Below are 21,306 nucleotides of genomic sequence, written 5' to 3'. Positions count from 1 at the left end.
CTTCACCTTTTATTTTATTTTATTTTTATTTATTTATTTTTTTTGTGGTACGCGGGCCTCTCACCGTTGTGGCCTCTCCCGTTGCGGAGCACAGGCTCCGGACGTGCAGGCCCAGCGGCCATGGCTCACGGGCCCAGCCGCTCCGCGGCACGTGGGATCCTCCCGGACCGGGGCACGAACCCGCATCCCCTGCATCGGCAGGCGGACTCTCAGCCACTGCGCCACCAGGGAAGCCCCACCTTCACCTTTTAAAATTCTGCTCATTCCTGAGGACCCCGTTGAGCACCGTCTCCACGGAGCATCTCCAGCCCATTAGGTAGAATCATTCTCTCTGGGCTCCCATGGCCATTTGGTTTGACCATTGAATGTCATTCTTTTTTTCTTTTTTCTTCTTGGTCCCGCCCCGAGGCTCACAGGATCTGAATTCCCCCACCAGGGATTGAACCCAGGCCTCAGCAGTGAACTGGACCTCCAGGGAATTGGGCTAATGTCATTCTTATACTCTGTCTTGCGAAGCTAAAACCTCCAAAGGATAAAGAAAAGGCCCTCTGCGGACTCCACTCACAGGTTCAGCAAAAAGATGGAAGATCCTGAAGGTTAAGAGGAAGAGGAGGGCAGGAGGTGCGGGCCTGGTGGACCAGCCGCTGTTGCCTGGGAAATGGGGAGACAGGGCCTTGGTGTGAAGAGGGCTTGGCCTGAGGTTTCTCTGGACCCTTCCTGGGGGTGCCGCTAGCCTGCTGGGCCAGGAGGAAGGGGGGCTGGCTCTTCTCGAAGGAGCGCTCTTCTCAGGAGGCAATAATAGAAGGTGAATTGATAGCAGCAGCGGTGCCCAGAGGAGGGCTGGTGGCAGCAGCTGCGTCAGGACAGGTGGCCGGAGCAAAAGGGCACCATGAGCTGTGTGCGGCTGGGGCAGCAAAGGTGGACACGATGGCTGCGGGCGCGGCTCTGCAGGGGTTGGTGCCCACAAAGGCTAGGCTGCACCAGGGTGTCCCGGCAGGACCGAGCCCTGAGGGCTTGGGGGCTTGGAGACTCGGGACGTGTGAGGGCATCCCCAGGAAGGTGAGTCAGGGTGGGAGTAGGAGGTACTTTATCCCATGTTTCTGTGCCTGGGATTGTGATCCGATTACACCCTCGGTTGGTAATAAAATATCCGCTCCATTTCATTGCAGTGAGTTGGGCTTGTGCCTCTGAGTCTGACTTAATACACTAGCTCAGCATCGCTTAACAGAATTCTCTGCACCGTCCAAGACGGGAGCCACTGGCCACGTGGCCACTGAGTGACTAGCGTGATTGAGGAGCTGACTTTTAAATTTGATTAACTGGGCTTCCCTGGTGGCGCAGTGGTTAAGAATCCGCCTGCCAATGCAGGGGACACGAGTTCGAGCCCTGGTCCGGGAAGAGAAGATCCCACATGCCACGGAGCAACTAAGCCCGTGAGCCACAACTACTGAGCCTGCGCTCTAGAGCCCGCGAGCCACAACTACTGAGCCCACGAGCCACAACTACTGAAGCCCGCGCGCCTAGAGCCCGTGCTCTGCAACAAGAGAAGCCACCGCAGTGAGAAGCCCGCGCAGCACAACAAAGAGTAGCCCCCGCTCGCCGCAAGTAGAGAAAACCCGCGTGCAGCAACGAAGACCCAACGCAGCCAAAACTAAATAAATAAATAAATGTTATTAACTGATTTCAGTGTCAGGTTAGCTAAGCACACGTGGCTGCTGGCTCCGAACTAGATGATCAGCGTCGTGATTAGTACCGTCTCATTCATTCTCCAGGGAGCCCAGCACCGCCCCCACGGGGAGGTGCCTGTTGATTTGAAATTCCTACAAAGAATGTGACGGCCTTGGATAATTATTAGCTGGCTTCCGGAATATTCCCTTATCTGGTTGATGTTATCGTGCTTCTTTCTTGCCTTATTTCCAGCTATAGGCCAGTGTGGCTTCCAATTGACAGGGCATTTAGTTGGAGTATTTATTTAGGATTTAATCTCTGAGGCTACCATCCAGTCATGGGATGGAGTCTGGCCAACTCTGCCTTGGTGGTCAGGCTTACAATGGGTTTCTGAAAACCCAGTGACCATAGTTCCGGGTTTACAAGGATCCTGCCAAAACTGGGCCTGGCCTTTCAAGTCCAAGTGTGGGAAACTTCACAATGGACTTGGCTGAAGACTCCACGGAAGGTCAGGCCTTGACACTTTCCTTGGAGCTCTGCAGACAGTCATTCCTCCTCCAAAGTCCCCTGTGTGGCGGGGCTGGAGGGGCTGCCTTGCTCTCCCCCTCAGCAGCTTGTTCTTACTTTGCCCTCGAGCTCTGGCCGATGCCCTGAATGCGTTATAACTGGTGAAGTTTCGGCCCTGCTGGATGCGGACCCTCAGGAGCAAGAAATAATTGAAGATCAGAGCTTCCATTTACAGTGGTTCTTATTAGGTGTGAAGCACGGTCACTCTCCACACCACCAGGGAGGACTTACTATTATCGTGCCCATCTTACAGATGAGGAAACTGAAGCACAGATAGCTCTTCCTGAGACGAAGCTAAGACCAAGTCAGGCAGAAGCTGGGAAACAGGAGGGCAGCACAGCGGGAGGGAGACCCCGAGTCCGGGGCTGGTGCAGAGGCGCGTCCAGTCTGGTTGACGTCGGTGTTCCAGGGTCTGGAGGGGCAGGGAGTGGGGTGAAAGCTTCAGGGCCGTGGTGCTTTCCAGGAGGCCCCCGCTAGACGATATGGGCTGCCGAGAGAGGATCAGCCCCGGGGAAAGTGGACGAGAAGGCTCGTGCTGCTCTCCCCGCTGCCAGGGAGGACTCAGCGCCAGGCCTTGGTTCCCCAGGTAACCTGGAGCAGGAACAGGGGGTCGCCACCCCTGGAGAAGGACAGGGACAGATTGGAAGGGGGCCCCCGTGGGCATCACTTTTCTGAGACTCACCCGATGCCAGATCTATGAACCAACGGCGGACTCTTCCCGGACATCACTTGCTAGTAGGGAGGCTCCCCCAGAGGCTGTGGGTGACATTGTACCAGCAGTGAGGGCCGACAGGGACCAATGTGTGCCCCCAGGCCCCTCACCCTGGATGTCTCAGGTCAGTTTCCGCGATTCCTGAAGGAGTGGTTTAGTGAAACAGGGCTCTCAGGGGAAATACGTGTAAGAAGAGTGCTATGGTCTGAATGCTTGTGTCCCTCCGAATTCATACGTTCACATCCTAACTCCCAAAGGTGATGTATTAGGAGGTGAGGCCTTTGGGAGGTTTTTAGATCAAAAACCTCATGAATGAGATTAGTGCCTTATCAGAGAGAGCTCGCCTGGCGTCTTCCATCCTGTGAGGACGCAGGGAGAAGTCCGCAACCCAGAAGAGGGCCCTCACCGCCCCCCACCCCCCCATGCTGGCACCCTGAACTTGGACGTCCATTTCCATAACGGAGAAAAAACATTCTGTTGTTTATAAGCTACGCTGTCTGTGGTAGTTTTGTTATAGCAGCCCACGCAGACTAAGACAAAAATGGTGAGGGCGAGGTTCTCTGCAAAAGGGGGCAGCTGGGGGCCGTTCAGTGACCCTCGCAGCCGCTGGGGCAGGTGGCAGGCCCGGTACGGGGATCTGGGCGGGCACAACACCGCGCACTGCCCGTCTGCGGGGTAGACAAGTGGGACCGCTCACGGGGCCCCCAGGAACTGCTTGGCCCCCCGGGCGGGCACCGCTTTTTCGTGAAGCGGCAGCAAACGCCCAGCGTCAACAAAGCAGGAGCGGCCCTGCTGACAAGCTCCGTGAATCCAGAAGGGCTGAATTTTACAGCAGGCGCCTTGCAGTTTGAAAGTCAGCGTTTGCAGCAAGTAACTGAGGGAGTGACATGTGCAAACCTCCCACCAAGAGCTGGCCTCTCTTGGCACAGGACTTCCGGACCCCCACAGCTTGGAAACAGTGCGGTGACTGTGGCCCAGAGGAACACGAAGCTTAGAAGCAGCAGCCCAGGCGTCCCTCACCTCACACTCCCCGGGTGGAATTCCACCTGGGAGCTTCCACCAGCCACCACGCCCCATCAGCAAGCCTTCATCCAAATCTGGCTTGGTCCTCTTCCGCCTGGGCGTGGCGCCCATCCAAACACGATCTCAGCAGGACCTCTCAGTCTCCTTCCATGAGAAGAACGTGGCATTCTTCTCTTGGGCTCAGAAAATGCAAATAAACAACTGGTTGCTTTTGCTCAGGCCAAAGACCGCCCCTCCCTTTGGCCGGCCTGCCTTCCAGCTGCCTCCTCGGGGGGTCCTGGGAGGAGCGTGCACGTGGGTGGGTGTTGGGGGGAGACGCAGATAAGGGAAGGCCCATCGCGGTCTTCAACAGGAGCTTTGAGACTGAGGTCAGCGTGGGCACGGGTCCTGCTCCAACTGGAAAAGTGAAAACCTTCAGCTGGCGTGTTCTCTTTAGCTCCACAAGTCATCAGAAGGACAGTGGTTACGTTCATGGAGCCAGAGAAGATGCTGCTTGGGAATTAGAACTGGAGACCATGGCGGAGGCTGTTCTGGGACCTGAGACAGTTTCAAAGTGCTTTTTGCTGAGCTCAGGAGATAAAAGGACAAGGATTCTCTTTGATTAGAGCAAAACCCTCATGAGGAAGTTAGACAGTGGAGCCATATGTTCATTCTCCGCTGTGACCTAGAACACGTTTCTCTCTAATGACAGATTGAAGGTGAGTCTTCTTTGCCCTGTCGACTTCTCCCAATTCCCTACATTATAGACGGAGGACTCGGGTTCCTGGAGGTGCTGAGGCATTTCAGCTCTGCCCACACGACCCCAGCCTGTCTGTACGGCACCTCTCTGGACCAGTCTCTACTCTCCCACCTTCACAGGTAAGTGTAAGGGAAGCACACTCTGAAATTGGCGGAAGCGGGGGTGAGAAAGGGGGTTTCACTCGGACTCACCTTCACTGCCGCCTCCCTCTGTTGAATGGAATCCACGAGATATCTCATCAACTTTATCTGCGGTTGCCGTTTTCTGTGTAGTTTCACTGCTGTTAAAACACCACACGAGGGACTTCCCTGGCGGTCCGGTGGTTAAGACTCTGTGCTGCCAGTGCAGGGGGCACAGGTTCGATCCCTAGTCAGGGAACTAAGATCCCACGTGCTGCGCAGCGTGGCCAAAAGATAAAAAAGAAAAAAAAAAAAAAAAAAACACATGAATGTTTACAGCAGCACTATTCACAGTAGCCCAAAGTGGAAGCAACCCAGATGTCTACCAATGGATGAATTCATGACCTCCACGTGGCCTATACATATAGTGGAATATTATTCAGCCATAAAAAGGAAGAAAGTACTGATTTGTGCCACAACGTGGATGACCTTGAGGACATTATGCTACATGAAAGAAGCCGGTGACAAAAGATTACATTTATATGTGTGATTCCTTTTATATGAACTATCCGGAATAAGTGAATGCGTAGAGACAGAAAGGAGAGAGGTAGTTGCCAGGGGCTGGAGGGAAGGGGGGATGGGGAGTGACTGCTTAATGGGTAGGGGGTGTTATTTTCTGATGTTGAAAATGTTTTGGAACTGGATAGAAGTGGTGGTCCCATGACACTGTGAATGTACTAAAAGCCACTGAATTGTGTGCTTTAAAATGGTTAATCTTACTTCATGTGAATTTCAACTCTGGCGTAGACCAAATGTTTGTGCTCCCCCCAAACTCATAGTAAATCCTAAAGCCCATTGTATTTGGAGGTGGGGCCTTTGGGAGGTGACCGGGTCATGAGGGCAGAGCCTTCCTGGATAAGATTAGTGCCCTTATAAAGGAGACCCCAGAGAGCTCCCGGCCTTTCTGCTACGTGGGGACCCAGTGAGACCGCCAGCTATGAGCCGGGAAGCCAGGCTCTCATCAGACCCTGGCCCCTTGATCTCGGACTTCCAGCCTCCAAAACCGTGAGAAATAAATTTCTGTGGTTTATAAGCCACTCGGTCTATGGTGTTTTTGTTATAGCAGAATGAATGAACTAAGACAAACTGAATTTTAAAAAACAAACAAAACTGCTGCCCCTCTGCCCTCCAGGCAGCTGGGCTAGTTGATGAGAGACAGGCCTCTCCCTCCACACCAGACCCCTCCTCTGGATTCCTCAGACGGGCCCTTCGCCCTCAGGATCTGGGGACTGAAAGAGAAATGCCTTCTGTCCTACCTGTCGTTACTGGGGTTCCTGAGGCAACAGCTAGTGTTTCCTGATCACCTTACAGCTGAGCCAGCTCCAGCACTTTCTACCGAGGGACTTGGCCTCAATACTGTCAGCCTTCAGCTTCCTCATTTACATATGCCTGCTTTTGCAGGGCTGATGAGATGATGAAGCAAGATAAGGCTGGGAGACCTCGTTCGTAGTCAACACCATCATTTTAATGCTCTAAGCCCCCTAGGACAAGAAAGAGAAAAAAATTCTTTTCTTATTCTACTCCACAGCTATAAGCCTCCTGTCCACCAGGGGGCGCCTTCTAAAAGAAACCATCACGAGTTCTCCCACCAGGAATCTGTTTCCTTAACTCCTTTTTCTTTTACTTCTTCACCTACCCCTCCCCCTAATATGGTAGGACCTATTTTTTTGCAATAATTGGAAAGGTAGCTCTACTTGATCCTTGCCCACAGGCTGCTGGGAAATCTGGTCGACTGTTTGTTTTTTGGTTTTTGGGTTTTTTTTGTGGTACGCGGGCCTCTCACAGTTGTGGTCTCTCCCATTGTGGAGCACAGGCTCCGGACGCACAGGCTCAGTGGCCATGGCTCACGGGCCCAGCCGCTCCGCGGCATGTGGGATCTTCCCGGACCGGGGCACGAACCTGCGTCCCCTGCATCGGCAGGCAGATTCTCAACCACTGCGCCACCGGGGAAGCCTTGGTCGACCGTTTTTTACCACTAGAAACTCTGTAGTTTTAATCTAAGTCAGGGGTCAGCAAGCTTTTCCTGCAAGGGTAAATGTTTTAGGCATTTTAAACCATACTTTATTTACAAAATCAAGAGGCAGGCCAAATCTGATCTACTGCCTGTAGGCTACTGGACAGCCCATGAGCTAAGAATGGCTTTTACATTTACAAATAGTTGATTAAAAAAAGAGAAATATGTGACATACAAAAGTTAATTTCAGATTGCAGTTTCCACAAATAAAGTTTTATTGAAACACAGTCATGTTCATTCATTACCTATTAGCTGTGGCTGCTTTTGAGCTCCAGTGTCAGAGGTGAGTAGTTGTGGCAGACGTATCTGACCTACGATGCCTAAAATATTTATTATCTTTCACTTAAAAAGAAAACAAACTTTGCCAATCCCTTCTCTAAACAAATTATGTTAGTGATTAAAGTCTACCACCAGTGAACATGGAGTGACTGAACTCACGCTTGCCATTGTGAATATTAGTAGAATTCTTTTATGGATAGATAGATAGGGATCTTCTGTTTACCCATCTGTAAAACGATAATGACAGCACCATCTCACAAAGTTGTCGTGAGCATTAAATGACTTAATACATCAAAAGCAGCTAGAACAGTGCCTGGCATTATAAGTGCTCAATAAATGTGAACTCTAGTTCTGTTAGCATATAGACATGAATTTAAATAAATACAGAAAACCAAGACTTCTTCCCTCCATGTTTATTTTGAAATGTGCTGTAAACAGTTTGAAATGTCCCTTTAAGAGCTTTCTGGCTTCCCCAGTATTGGATGACATGACAAATTCTCCTTCATAGAAGGTACGAGTGAAACACAACTGGAGGGGCATTTTCAAGCCTTCCCTCTTCAGAAAGTGTGATCATATCAAGATGCATCTGGTTTTCAGTAGAACTGGCCCATGTTTCTTGGGAGTGAAGTGTCCAAACCACTGTTCATCCATATCTCCTGGATGATTTGCTCCCTGCGCTCAATCCTTTCTGCCAGCTCTGCAGCCTCTATGGAACTGTAGACAGGATATGTAGTCCTATGAAACCCCGACAGTTCCCCTGGAAAATCGGAGTCGGAGGAGTCCTCCTCCCCCTCCTCATCCTGGCTGTCCTCCTCGGCTTTGTCGCTTCCTGGCACCAGGTGCTCCCTCGCCAGCTGCAGCTCCCGGAAGTCCTTGGTGCAGGACACTCTGATGACCAAGGCACACAGTGTGAGTGCAAGACCGATGCAAACACTGGACACGAACAGCAGGGCAGCTCTTTCAGGGTGAGCTGTAAAGGGAAAGAGAACACGTCAGGATGTGGAGGAGCTGTCAGTCTTCACCAGGCCAAAGTCTCATAGAAGCAGATACATGCAGTCCTGGACAGCATCTCTGAGACCATCCACACCTAACTGATCATACCCCCACTAATTAAAAAGAAAAAAAAAGGTTTGGAGCATATATAGTCAATATATGTATGTTTATGAGAGGACACATAGCAAAGGAGCTGAGAAGCTGGGCCCTCCTGAGTTCAAATGCAGATCTGTCGTTCACTAGTAGTGTGACAATCGGTGAATTACATCACATGTCTGTTCCTCAGTTCCTTCACCTGTAAAATGGAGCCAGAAGCCCCTTTCTGTCAGACTTACTTCCTGTGAAGCTCTCAGAACACTCAGTGACACACAACAAATGTTCAATAAACTGTTAGCTATTATTAATAGTAGTAAATTTTGAAAAAATTTACATATAAAGTATATATATGAATGTAAGTACTAATATAGTAAATGTTACAAATCTTAATTTCTTTTAGATTAAAAAATAAATGTAAATAAAAGTTCTGGGGCTTCCCCCGTGGCACAGTGGTTGAGAATCCACCTGCTGATGCAGGGAACACGGGTTCGTGCCCGGGTCCGGGAGGATCCCACATACCGTGGAGCGGCTGGGCCCGTGAGCCATGGCCGCTGAGTCTGCGCGTCCGGAGCCTGTGCTCTGCAACGGGAGAGGCCACAGCAGTGAGAGGCCCGCATACCGCAAAAAGAAAAAAAGTTCTGGTAGTAAAAGTTCAACCTCCAAATGACTGTACAATAGAAATAGAGATAATGCTAATTTGTACTATGTACCCTGGTCTAAATCTTTACATATGTTTAATCCTTACGTTAACCCTGCATGGAAAGGACTATTACTTTTCAGCTGTGTACCCCTTTAGGTGTTAGCACTCCCATTTTGGGAAGTAATGATCCAGCTAACTTCCTCATAATATAGGTCAGGAGTCGACAGATTTTTCTGACCCTCTGTCAAAAGGTCAGATAGTACATATTTTAAGGCTTTGTGGGCCATACAGTCTGTGTTGCAACTACTCAACTGTGCTGTCGTAACGCGAAAGATGATACAGGTGTGGCTGTGTTCTAATAAAACTTTATTCACAAAATCAGCCCGTGGGCCGTATTTTGTGGATCACTGATACAGAGACTCAAGCTGAGGTGTAGGGGAGCCATTGTCTGAGCTCAGCTGGCCTCTTTAGGTGGAGCCAGGACAGCAACCCAGCTCCTGAGCTGCGAGCAGCTTGTGAGATGTGCCCTGGCATTTGCTCCCTACATCTCGATGGAACCAGCCTCCTCCAGGCACACGGCCTCCTCGTTCACTAGACTCAAATATAATGATGACTGTTGTCTTCACTGCCTCGGTCCTTCCCCAGAGGTGCAGGCTGGAGGTTCAGAACTTGACAGTTGTTAAGTTTCATGTACAGTCAAAGGATCTAGCCGCTGTGATCTGACGGCAGAGATCTAAGTGGGACACGTTATCTTCTTGAAACGTGCAACTTCCCCATTCGGCTTCCTTCACTTGCAGCTCAATTCACTGGACTCAAATGTCCTTTCTGTCGTCGTCGCCCCTACGAGCACCATCTCGTCACTCTCTCGAAGACACAGAGGTCTGAATGCAAAACTGATTTTGGCCAGGGGAGGGGCAGTGAGCTGTGTCTGTAGTGCTATTAATAACAATATATTTTTCCTAAGGGTCAAGGTATTTTGAAGATTTGGTCCGATAGAGACACTCATCCTTGGTGCCGTGTTCATCTCTGGGAGTGGTGGTAGAACAGGGGTTGGGAGACTGGCATTCGGGACACAGTCATTAAACCATAAACCGAGGCCCTGATCTGACGGGGCAAATCGTTTCTCCTTCTCCCCTGCACATCAAAGCCTCTGCTGGGAGTGGACTCAGCACTCCCAGCTTCATTCTCACCTCCCTTTCCTTTTTTTTTTTTTTTTTTTTTTTTTTGCGGTACGCGGGCCTCTCACTGTTGTGGCCTCTCCCATTGCGGAGCACAGGCTCCGGACGCGCAGGCGCAGCGGCCATGGCTCACGGGCCCAGCCGCTGCGCGGCACGTGGGATCTTCCCGGACCGGGGCATGAACCCGCGTCCCCCGCATCGGCAGGCGGACTCTCAACCACTGCGCCACCAGGGAAGCCCATCACCTCCCTTTCCTCTGAACCCTCCTTTCCTCTCCCCGCTGCCTCCGGCCCCCCCCTTCCCAAGCCTCCTGGCCACTGTCGTCTCCAGTCCTTCCTGTCCTCATGGACTCGGATACGGGCTTTCTGTGCAGCCACAATTCATCCCCTCCTCCTCCTCCTGGGAAAGCGTAAGCCTTGAGCCCATCGACAGCCATGCCTGTAGCCATCACTTCCTGCAGTGCCTCTAAGGAGAGCTGCAGATGGGCCAATGGAGTCCCATCCGCCTGTCGCCTTTTCCAGCCATCCTGGTTCAGTACAGGGCCAGCTCCAGGCAGAAAGATCCCACACTAGTCAAGCTTCTGGGAGACAATGATCACCCACAGCCCCCTTCTCTCCTCGCCCATGAGACCGTCATTCCCAGCGGTGGTCTCGTGGGTGAATCAGGTACTCAGGCCAGGATCGAGGAGGATTTAAGGTCTGGCTCTGCCCCAGACAGGTGGGTAACTCTGGGCTAGTTACTGTCTCCCGCCTCCTTTCCCATCTCTACTTCTTTTTAAAGACTCCAGGTGGACAGAATTAAACTCACCATAACCCTCAGGATATGACACATTCTCTTTATCGGTCAATACGTGGCCTTCCTTTATGTTTATTTATTTATTTAATTACTTTAAATTCTGTAATCAGCACCCACGCTGTGAATAAGCCCCCCACATGGGAGTTAGAGCCTTGACAATAACCATGTCTAACCTGTGGGTTCCCCTCCCCCCAGCCTCCTCCCATCAAGGTAACTACCACCTGAATTCCATGCTCATGTGAGTATAAAATTGTATCTCACTAAGGCTTGACTTATATTTTCCCTGATCGCCAGTTATGTGTACATCTCTTCAGATACTTACCTAGTTCCTCTTCTCAAGATGCTGTCTCAGGTCATGTGCCCACTTTTTAAATGGGGTTGTGTGTGCTTTTCTTCTTACACATGAAATATATCTCTATCTATCTATAGTTTCTATATATTCTTGATATTGATCATTAGACAGTATATACATTGTGAATATCTCTGGGTAAGTGGCTTGTATTTTCCTTTCATTAAGGTGTCTTTTGATCTAGTGAATTTATCTGAAAACCAGGAATGATAACACTTGTCTTCTCCATCCTCCCCACCCCCAGCTGGTCTCCTCTCTCCTCTCTTGCCCCTCTCATCCATCTTCCCCACTGTGGCCAGTGTAATCTTTTTTAAAATGCACATCAGATCCCATCACTCCCCTACTTAAAACCTATAAGCGGTCCCCCTCCTCCCGTAAGGTAAAAATCAAACCCAGACCACTGCCTACGAAGCTTGCTAGGACCTGGTCCATGGAACTACCCTCCCCAAGTTCAACTCCAAAGACTTATCCCTCTGCTTTCTGCTTTCCCACCCACTGGCCTCTCTCCATCCCTCACGGGGGCCAGATGGCTTCGCACCTTGGTGCTTTTGCACGTGCTGTTCCTTCTGCCTGGAATGTTCTTTCTCCCCTCTTCATCCAGCCCTCCGTGACCCCACCCCCAGTCTGGACCAGGTCTCCCCTGTCATTAGGTCTCATAGCCTCTGGAATGTCACTAAGTTGCTGAGTGCGTTTTGTCCTCCCCACCCCCACCTCCACCCGCCATAGAATGCAAGCTCCGTGAGGACTGGGACTGAACTGCCTTGTTCTTCACCAAATCCCCAGTGCCTGGCCCAAAGCAGGGGTGACACAGCTATCTGCTGAGTGCTTGAAGGGAGGGGTCGTAGGTCTACGGCATTAGGCTTGGTGCCCTGTGGGTCGGGGGCTCCATAATGTTAGTTACTTTTCTTCCTCTTTCCCTCTGCTCCCGGGGAGGGAGGGTCTGGGATTCTATTGCCAGGAGCGCTTCTCACTCGTCAGACCCTAGGTGCCTCTTGGCTCAGGTGTACCTCCCGCCAAGTGATCACTCTTCAGGTCATGTTTACACCAAGTCTGCTAATATCCAATAATCAAAGATGGAGAATATGGCAACTCTTGGAAAGCCCGTTGGAAAGAAGGCTTCCTAGTCACCTGAACCAACGAGTCTGAAGTCACAGACTCAGCAGATCTTAGTTAGATGGAGCCCTGGGGGTGAACTGGCTCAACTCTTCCTGTCACAGCCATTTAATTTGCCCATAGCCACTGCTTGGCTGGGACCCCAAGCTTGGGCCAGGGTTCTCTCCAAAGCCCCAGGTGTTAAACTAAGGGGATACCGTCTGTTTTCTAAAATCAATTGGACCCCTTTAGGCTTTTGCGACCCCTTTTCCTATTATACTGAATGCGTTCTGTTAAAATAAAGGCATTAGTCTCCTTGTCAGACAGAATCTTCACACTCTGCTATTGTTGGTCTTATTCTCATTTTAGCCTTAGTTCATCACAGGCTCAAGTGAATGGCTTTAATTTCATCAGCGGTAGCAAGCCCTCGGGAATCTCACCATGGTGGCCCGTGGCCTTTAAGGCCCCTTGATCCTTAGATCCCTGGTCTGGAGCCAACACAAGCTCCAGCTCAAACTTATTTGTGTCCAAATAAGACACCGAGAGGCTGGGGCGACGGTTCCACCCCTTGGGGCCCTGCTACCGTCGGGTGAAAGCACAAAGAGTATTGGGCCTGGTCTGACAGCACTTAGGGACGTGATAATAACTTTCTGTCATGGAACCAAAGATTAGAGGCCGTGGGAACACTTCAGAATCCACACTTATGTGACAAGGTGGCGTTGATTTCCCATCGTCCTCTCTGACAGGGATCGTGTAACTTCAACTTTGGAATGTGTTATGATACTTCTCTTTCAATGGGGGTTTGCCTGATAGCCTGGAGTTTCTTTCATATGAAACAATGATGCCCTCCCAACTCAGGAGAAGCACTGCTTTCTCACCCATGGCCCCAGTTACCCCATGCACCCCACAAGTCCACAGTGAGTGCTTCCAGAGGCCAAAGACACACACAGGCCCGAGGCCAAGGCAGGGGCTAAAATATTGGGCCACTAGGGCACACAAGAAAACACTAACTAGGTGGAATGGAGGACATCAAGTTCTGAGCCAGGCTGTCTAAATAAGTCTCCTTCAGAACAATCTGCAGAGGTACAATGGCTGAGCCAGCTAACTGCCTTCTGCAAACCTCCAACACACACACACACACACACACACACACACACACACACACACACACAGAGGCACCTCTTTCCATTTCCCTAATATCAAAAATCCTCTATGAGTTTCTTCAGACCCATGATCTAAGTTCTAGAATGAATTCAAGGAGTAGGTCTATATTATTGAGAGGAGGGTAAATTCTAACACTCCTAAGAAAATGTGTCACAGATCATTTAAGTGGCCCAAAGCAAAATCGTTCATCAGGGACCCTTGGATATCCTTGTGTCCGTTCCACCAGCCTCTGTGTCTCAACATCCCGAGACAGGCCCCTTGATTCTGGGTTCTAGTCTGCTGGGCCTCCATGTGAACTTGGCTGCACTAATGCAACAAAGCTACCTACAGCCTGATCTGGGGAAACATCCTTCTGGATTTGTTCAATCTACTGTCTATTTAGCTGATTTTGCCAGAATCTTCCCAGCTCACTCTTGGCAGCTCCTGTTGGGGTCCCTCCTGTAGGAGGGTCTCCTCCCTTTGGTGGGTGCCCAGGGACCCCAGTCCAGCCTTCAGGTCATATCCCTGCAACAAGGATAAGGATGCCACTGAGAGTTGGCTGGGGTCCGCTTTCTAACGACGATGAGGGTGACACTCTCATTGTGTGACGCTCGTGTTGAAACAGCTCAGCCGGACGTCCTGCCCTTCACTGCAGTGTGCTGGCCTGCCCCATGAGGAGGACGAGGTGGGCTGGGGACCTCTAGAGTGACCACCCAGAGAGTGGCATGCCCAGGAAATTCACCAGCAAATGCAGATGTCCCTGTTTCCCTAAGACTTTGTGAGCCTCTGTGATTTGACAAATGAACTTCTATAGCGACTTCATTTCACCAACACCTGACACCACACACATTCAGAGCCTCTTTCTCTTTGTCATGAAATTTCGGCTTGGTTGTGGCTTGCTGAGTTGAACGTGCCTAAACATCCCTCGATAAAACCAGATAACAACCCACCAAGTCCTTACATTCCTTAGAAATTGAATACCAACAAACAGCGAATACAGGGTGATGATTAGGCTCAGGATAGCTCATGACACCAGAGGAGGACTCTTCATATGGTCACTTATTAACTACTTACTGTGCATCTACTCTGTGCCAGCTCTGTCCCAGGCAGTAGGATATGACGATGACTAAGGTGACAAACATCTGTACTTGAAATAGTTAATGTCTAGTGGAGAGATGGGTGTTTAACAAATAAATCTCTCCAACGACTTCTGGGAGTGATGAGTGTGTAAAAGGTTAGACAGGGAGGGAGGCAATCTAATTTAGATCACTCGAGGTCATGAGGTTTCCATCCTTCAAAATTCTGAAAGGCATACGTCTCTCTTGGAGAAGCTGGAGGGCAGGTTTTATATCTGCTCAGTCTGAATCCTGCCCTGTCTCCAGCCACTTGGTGTCCTCAGGCACCTGGCTCAACTCCTCTGAGCCTCGGTTTCCCTGTGTGCAGAATAGGGGATAAGAGTCCCTCTCTCAAGGTCATTACTATGGACTGTATTGTGTCCCCCCCCCAGATTCATGTGTTGAATGAATGTGACTATATTTGGAGATAGAACCTATAAGGAGGTAATTACAGTTCAATGGGGTCATACGGGTGGGGCCCTGATCCAACAGGATTAGTGTCCTTATAAGGAGAGACACCAAGGGGGACCTAAAATATGACATAAATGAACATATCTATGAAACAGCAACAGACTCATAGGCACAGAGAACAGACTTGTAGTTGCCAAGGGTGAGGGAGGGTGGTGGAGGGATGGACTAGGAGTTTGGGATTAGCAGATGCAAACTATTATATATAGAATGGATAAACAACAAGGTCCTACTGTATAGCACAGGGAACTATATTCAGTAGCCTGTGATAAACCATAATGGAAAAGAATATGAAAAAGTATGTATATATATGTAGAACTAAATCACTTTGCTGTACAGCAGAAATTAACACAACATTGTAAATCAACTATAATTCAATTTTAAAAAAAAGAGAGAGAGACACCTAGAGCTCTCTCTCTCTCTCTCTCTCTTTCCCTCCCTGCTGTGTGAAGACATAGGGGGAAGGCAGTTGTTTACAAGCCATGAAGAGAGCCCTCACCAGAAACCAAGCCTGTCAGCTCCTTGATCATGGCCTTCCAGCCTGGAAGAAAATACAGTTCTGTTGTTTAAGCCACCGGGCCCATGGTATCTTGTTATGGTTGCCTGAGCTGACCAAGACAGTTGTTGAGAGGAACTGACAGGGTCCAGAATGGCCGCATCACATAAGCAGCCTCCCAGTTGCTCCTCTGAGTGAAGGATTTTCATGATGTCTTTCCTCCAAGGGGCTCTCTGAGGACTTTGAAAATATGTGATATTTTCAACAATAAAAACCCTTACATCTCTTAACTTTGACAATTGTCTGGAACAGCAAGAAACAGAAATGGGAGGGTGGTTAGAAAAGAGAAGATTCTCAACAACCACACAACCACTACACAGGGAGGATATTGGTAAGAAGGTCCTAAGACTGTTCTATCTCCTGTGTTGAGATGTTTCCTTAAGCTTTTATTTTCTTCTGAGGAAGGCTTACTCCAAACAGCCCCAGCTCTGGCAGGCCTCGAGTAAGTAATGCCGTAATGCATTGTATTACCATGTATTTTACAAAAGTCTCCAGAGGTTCTGGCTCTCTGAACAGAATCAGGCAGGCATTGTCGAAACATGCAGAGTTGACATTCCAAAATACGGTCTCTCCAGAGGTGAGCAGTGAGGCTGGTGAGGAAAGGTAGCATGCACCATGAGCAATTTGGGCTCTGCTAATTAAGGAGGGCTGAGTCCGACTGATCCTTAAGGGGAAGATTATCAAGGGAAACCTTGGAACCGTGAGAAGTAACGCTGGTGACTCAGAAAGGGGCTCTCCTTTCACAGAGCTTGACCTGTTTTGTTCACTAAGTCATCTTTCAGCCCAAGTTTCTTCCAGCCAAGGGTGGAATTCAATAATCCTATGCCCTTCCCAAATTTTCGAGCTGGAAAATGCATTCCTCAGCTTCCTACTTTGCAAAGCGGAAAACTCCCATGGAGCCCAACTGCTACATAGTGTGACTTTAGCCTTTGCTACTTCCCTTTGTGGTTCTCTTGTTGGTTGCCAGTGGCAACCATACCTAAATTCAGGCCTCTGTGTTTCTGGTTGTAGAAGATTGCAGTTCCTGTGTCAAACTTAAAGTCCTTTTTCTTTAGCCATCCAGGTATTGTAATTAAACAGAGCATTTGTGAGTAAGAATTCAGTAAATCCATTATTAATTCACTGACCTACCTCGAAGGTAAGCAAATGCTGCCAGGGAGTGGCTGACAATAACTCCATCTTTCCTCAGAACTCTTGGTTTCCTTGGGTCAAAGTTTATACCTGTTTTGTAAAAAATGCAAGAGCGATTAATCACAACTGTTCACAGTATGCGTTTTTTCCTAATCCAGGACTGCCATAATAAATAAAAAGTCATAGAGATCCAATAAGTGGGCCTCTGACAAAATTAGGGAAGACTAAGCCAGGAAGAGCATTTAGTAAGCAGTCTCTGAAAATATTAAGGGATTCAGAAATTCTAAAATGTGTTGGTTCCAACTTCACTCATCTACTCTACTGCAGAAGGGAACACATTTATTTTCCCATTTTAAAGGAAATGGCATTCATCATGCCTCTGGGAGATTTAATAATGTCCCACTTAACCACAGAGCTGCTGTCTGCTCTGTTGACCACAGATAAGAAGGCCTGGAATTACGGAGGGAGGTTGTGTTGGGCTACGTTTTTGGAAATGAAGCAAAATACAGGGTGGATCTGGCTTCGGATGCCTGGTTACATTGCTGTGATGGAGCATAGGGAACCCCTGATGGGGTAGCCTAAGGGCCCTGGGGACCCCTGGGAATGTCAGACACGGCTCTCAGGCCTCCACTCCAGGGGGACCAGGATATCCATGGGATCTGGGTGGGAGCCCTGTTAGAAAGAGCAAAGGGGCTTGGAGAGGCTGGGAGAAGCAGAGCCTGGTGGAGAACTGGAGGGCTGGAACTAGAAGAACATAGGATACCAACAATAGTTATTTCTAAGCTTTGAGACTAAGGGTGAGTTCTATTTCCTGGTGCTTTCCTGTGTGCTCCATAACAAGCACACTTTAGTTTTATTCTTAGGGGGAAAAACTTCATAAATGTAATTAAAGTAACACAAGACCTATTCTCAACCTGCAAAGTGCAATATCTTTTTTTGTTGTTGTTCGTTACGCGGGCCTCTCACTGTTGTGGCCTCTCCCGTTGAGGAGCACAGGCTCCGGACGCGCAGGCTCAGCGGCCGTGGCTCACGGGCCCAGCCGCTCCGCGGCACGTGGGATCTTCCCGGACCGGGGCACGAACCCGTATCCCCTGCATCGGCAGGCGGACTCTCAACCACCGCGCCACCGGGGAAGCCCCGCAATATCTTATATAGATTGTCTTGGGGGGGCCTCTGTAACTTCTATCAAGAGCCCCAAGGGTCTAAACTCCATTCTAGATTTGATAAGAAAACCAAAACGTTCATCCCCTTATTTACAAAAGTCCGGTGAAAACCTCAGGAAGAAGGGCACATGTGGATGGAGGCACGCAGGTCCAGCCTGGGTGTGGCCCACCCAGGTTCCCTACGGCAGAGGTCCCCATCCCCTGGGCCACAGACTGCTACCAGTCCGTGGCCTGTTAGGAACTGGACCGCACAGCAGGTGGTGAGCGGAGGTGAGCAAGTGAAGCTTCATCTGTATTTACAGCCGCTCCCCATCGCTTGCATTACCGCCAGAGCTCCGCCTCCTGTCCGCATTATGGTGAGTTGTATACTTATTGTATTACATAGTACAGTGTACTAATAATAGAAATAAGGTGCACAATAAATGCAACGTGCTTGAATCGTCCCGTAACCGTGCTCCCCCACCAAGCCCCGGTCTGTGGAAAAACTGTCTTCCACGAAATTGGTCCCCGGTGCCAAAGAAAGGTTGGGGATCGCTGCCCTATGTGATCCTCTTTCCAACAAGCTCATCGGATAATCCGGGGACCCCAGATTTATTTCTGAGCAGATCTTTTTTCAAGGGGATTTTTCTTTTAGGAAATAAGAGAGGGAATGGAAGGGGTATCTATCCTGCTTATAATTTAGGACACAAAATGTTGGCCACCATTTTCAACCATCTGCCACAGCACTGCCATTGTCAGAGCTTGGCGGCTCACACACCCTCCATCCTAAGCAGTGTGCACCCACCTGCGGTCACATGGGGCTGTTCACCTTTACTTAAAGAGAAATGCTGGTAGTAAGCCATAAACCTTACCATAGTCACCGTCTTTCTGTATCACAGAAGGTTTTAGATTAGCAACGGCTGGATCGATAGCTGAGAGTATATTCTTGGGAACTAAAAACCAAAAAGAAATATTTTAAATACTTTGTACACATAATACAACTTGAAAATGCAATGTAGGTAAGACAAAAAAAAGATCAATTTTCAAATGAGTCCATAAATCACTCTGCTTCTCCTACACACTCACATATATACACCAACGGTACCCATGTGATCATCAAATGTCCCAGAAAGGTTAAACGTTAGGCCTATCTTGCAGTACTTAAAAAAGAAATAACATGGATAACAAATAAACAAGATATGGCGTATCTATCCAATAGAATGATATTTAGCAACAACAAGGAGTGAAGTACAATCATCTTTCGGTATCCTTGGGGGATTGGTTCCAGGACCCACCTTGGATATCAAAATCCACAGACACTCAAGTCCCTTATATACATAGCATATGATTTGCATGTAACCTATGCACATCCTCCTGTGTACTTTAAATCATCTCTAGATTCCTTACAATACCTAATATACTGTAAATGCTATGTAAATAGTCGTAAATACAATGTAAATGCTATGTAAATAGTTGTCAGTGTGCAGGAAATTCAAGTTGTGCTTTTTGGAACATTCTGGAAATTTTTTTCCGAATATTTTCAATCTGTGGTTGGTCGAATCCACAGATGTGCCACCCACAGATACAGAGGACCGACTGCACTGACACCTGCTACAGCACGGGTGAACCTCAGAAACATTATGCTCAGTGAAAGAAGCCAGACACAGAAGACCACGTATGGTATGATTCCATTCACATGAAATCTGCAGAAAAAGGTCAATTTATAGAGCCAGAAAGTAAATTCGTGGTTGCCAAGGACAGGAGTGGGGATGGGGGCTGACCGCAAACGGGCGTGAGAGAACTTGGGGGATCTTGAAAATGTTTTAAAATCGGAGTGTGGTCAAGGCTGCACAGCTGTGTAAATCTACCAGAAATCACTGGATCGTTTTTACTTAAAAACGGGTGAATTTTAAGGTATGTAAATCACACCTCAATAACGCTGCTGAACATCAACTTCCCTGAGACACAGTGAAAACACAATGAATGGGACCAACTCAGAACTCATCACTGACCTCTCCCAGCTGCGATTCCACTTTTTGTTCACGCTCTTTAACTCACTGCTTCCTTAATAAGCCTGAGAGAATTCGAAGTCTCTGTGCTAGAATGCAGCTCTCAGTATTATAAGAAAGGATGACGGAAAGATGAAGAGAGACGGCAGTGAAATAGACTCCTTTGGAAGATGGTTAAAGATTCTTCCAAACTGACCTTAGGAATAAACCATTCGGATCTCAAGACCCTCCAGGCAAAGCGGACAAGGTGGTAGCAGGAGCCGAGCAGGGGGCCACAGCCAGAATTCGGAAGAGCCAGTGCACTACAGCCAGCTGGGAGAAGGGAGAGGAAACCAAATGCTTTTGCTGCAGAAAATTATTTTTGTTTGTTCGGCTCAGCTGGTATCTGGGAGAAGTGGCAACAGGAAATAGAAGTGAAGCCAATACAAACTGTGCACGTTCAACTGCACTGATTTTTTGGAAACGAGGTGGTAAGCCATCTTCAGCAGCAAGAAAACCTCATTTCCTTTCTCCAAGTGCTTAACAAAAGTCTTCGGGGGATGTCCCAGGGTCAACAACCAGAGGACGTTCCTAAATTGTGAACTTTCCACATGCAGGAGGCCCTGGCGCCTTTGTGACCATCAGCAGCAAGCGTCACTTTCCAGGGCGGCACAGTGCTGGTGACAGAGGCGGTGTAAGCTGTCCGCCCCTCCCCCCAGGAATGCCCCCTGGCCGACCAAGGGGCAGGCCCACTGCTGACCCTGGGACGCCGGCGGTGGCCCAGGCAGCTGGGCTGTGCTGCCCCAGATGCTTTCTGATGAACAACCCCTCCGTCACTTCTGCGCCCTGATTCCTCGGCAGGAGTAAGTCCTCTCTGCAGGAGTGGTGCTTCTTTCCCACGTCTGCCTCTTGGCTTGTCGTCAAGAGACAGCCGCAGGAGGGCTGGGCTCCCTGCAAATGCCAGAGGCTTTCCAGCGCGAGAAGGAGGAACTGCTTGAGGAGCAATGAGCTTTGCAGGATAAAACATGAAATCGCCTGTGTATGCTGTAGGCTCACGTCAGGGAACTTGCTGATTTACTAGGTGAAAATGGCTCTCGTACTGGGAGAATCTTTTAGGATCTTTAACGTAACAACAGGTGTCAACACACCTGTCCAATTCTCGTTATCTCCTGTTTCAAACTGATTCTGAATGAGGACAGGGACTGGGTGTCATTTACTACCACCCCTAAACCCGTCCCTCTCCACTTGAGGTCCATTTGTGAAAATGCCAGCAAACGCCTCTTCATGGAGTTCCCGCCACGCCCCGAACCCTGTGCTCAGCGTTTAAACAGTGCCTCTTGTGCAGTCCTCTTAGTGACCCATGAAGACACGTGGCATTCCCATTCCCGCAGATGGGAAAACTGAGGCTCAGAGATGAACCATTCACCTCGCAAAGGGCG

The 21,306-nt window shown here is 49.3% G+C and overlaps 1 protein-coding gene and 1 long non-coding RNA gene across 10 annotated transcripts in view; both read right to left on the bottom strand.

Annotated features, from left to right (window-relative positions):
• Positions 1-2,508: 2,508 nt before the first annotated feature.
• LOC136794279 (uncharacterized) lies at positions 2,509-4,953 on the bottom strand. Of its 2 annotated transcripts, none has more exons than XR_010840837.1 (3): positions 4,901-4,953; positions 2,918-2,991; positions 2,509-2,647 (listed from the first exon to the last, which is right to left on the bottom strand). It is a non-coding gene; the product is annotated as an uncharacterized lncRNA (long non-coding RNA). The 2 variants fall into 2 exon arrangements; XR_010840836.1 differs by lacking the exon at positions 4,901-4,953 and adding an exon at positions 3,968-4,129.
• A 2,625-nt stretch (positions 4,954-7,578) lies between these two features.
• EVA1C (eva-1 homolog C) overlaps positions 7,579-21,306 on the bottom strand; it is a 92,776-nt gene continuing 79,048 nt past the window's right edge. For 6 of the 8 annotated variants that reach the window (XM_059065671.2, XM_067034999.1, XM_067035002.1 and 3 more), the window contains 3 exons: positions 18,752-18,832; positions 16,738-16,827; positions 7,579-8,151 (listed from right to left, as the gene is read on the bottom strand). In XM_059065671.2, the coding sequence (XP_058921654.1) occupies positions 7,775-8,151; positions 16,738-16,827; positions 18,752-18,832 (548 nt within the window). In that variant the 3' untranslated portion in view covers positions 7,579-7,774. Of the gene's footprint in view, positions 8,152-16,733; positions 16,828-18,751; positions 18,833-21,306 lie in introns of all 8 variants that reach the window. The other 2 variants (XM_067035005.1, XM_067035004.1) reach the window with 2 other exon arrangements.

This window comes from Kogia breviceps, chromosome 5, assembly GCF_026419965.1.
Source record: "Kogia breviceps isolate mKogBre1 chromosome 5, mKogBre1 haplotype 1, whole genome shotgun sequence".
In the NCBI taxonomy this organism is placed as follows: Eukaryota; Metazoa; Chordata; class Mammalia; order Artiodactyla; family Physeteridae; genus Kogia; species Kogia breviceps.
Note: the sequence above shows the minus strand (reverse complement) of the source record. Positions and strands in the feature narration are given on the sequence as shown.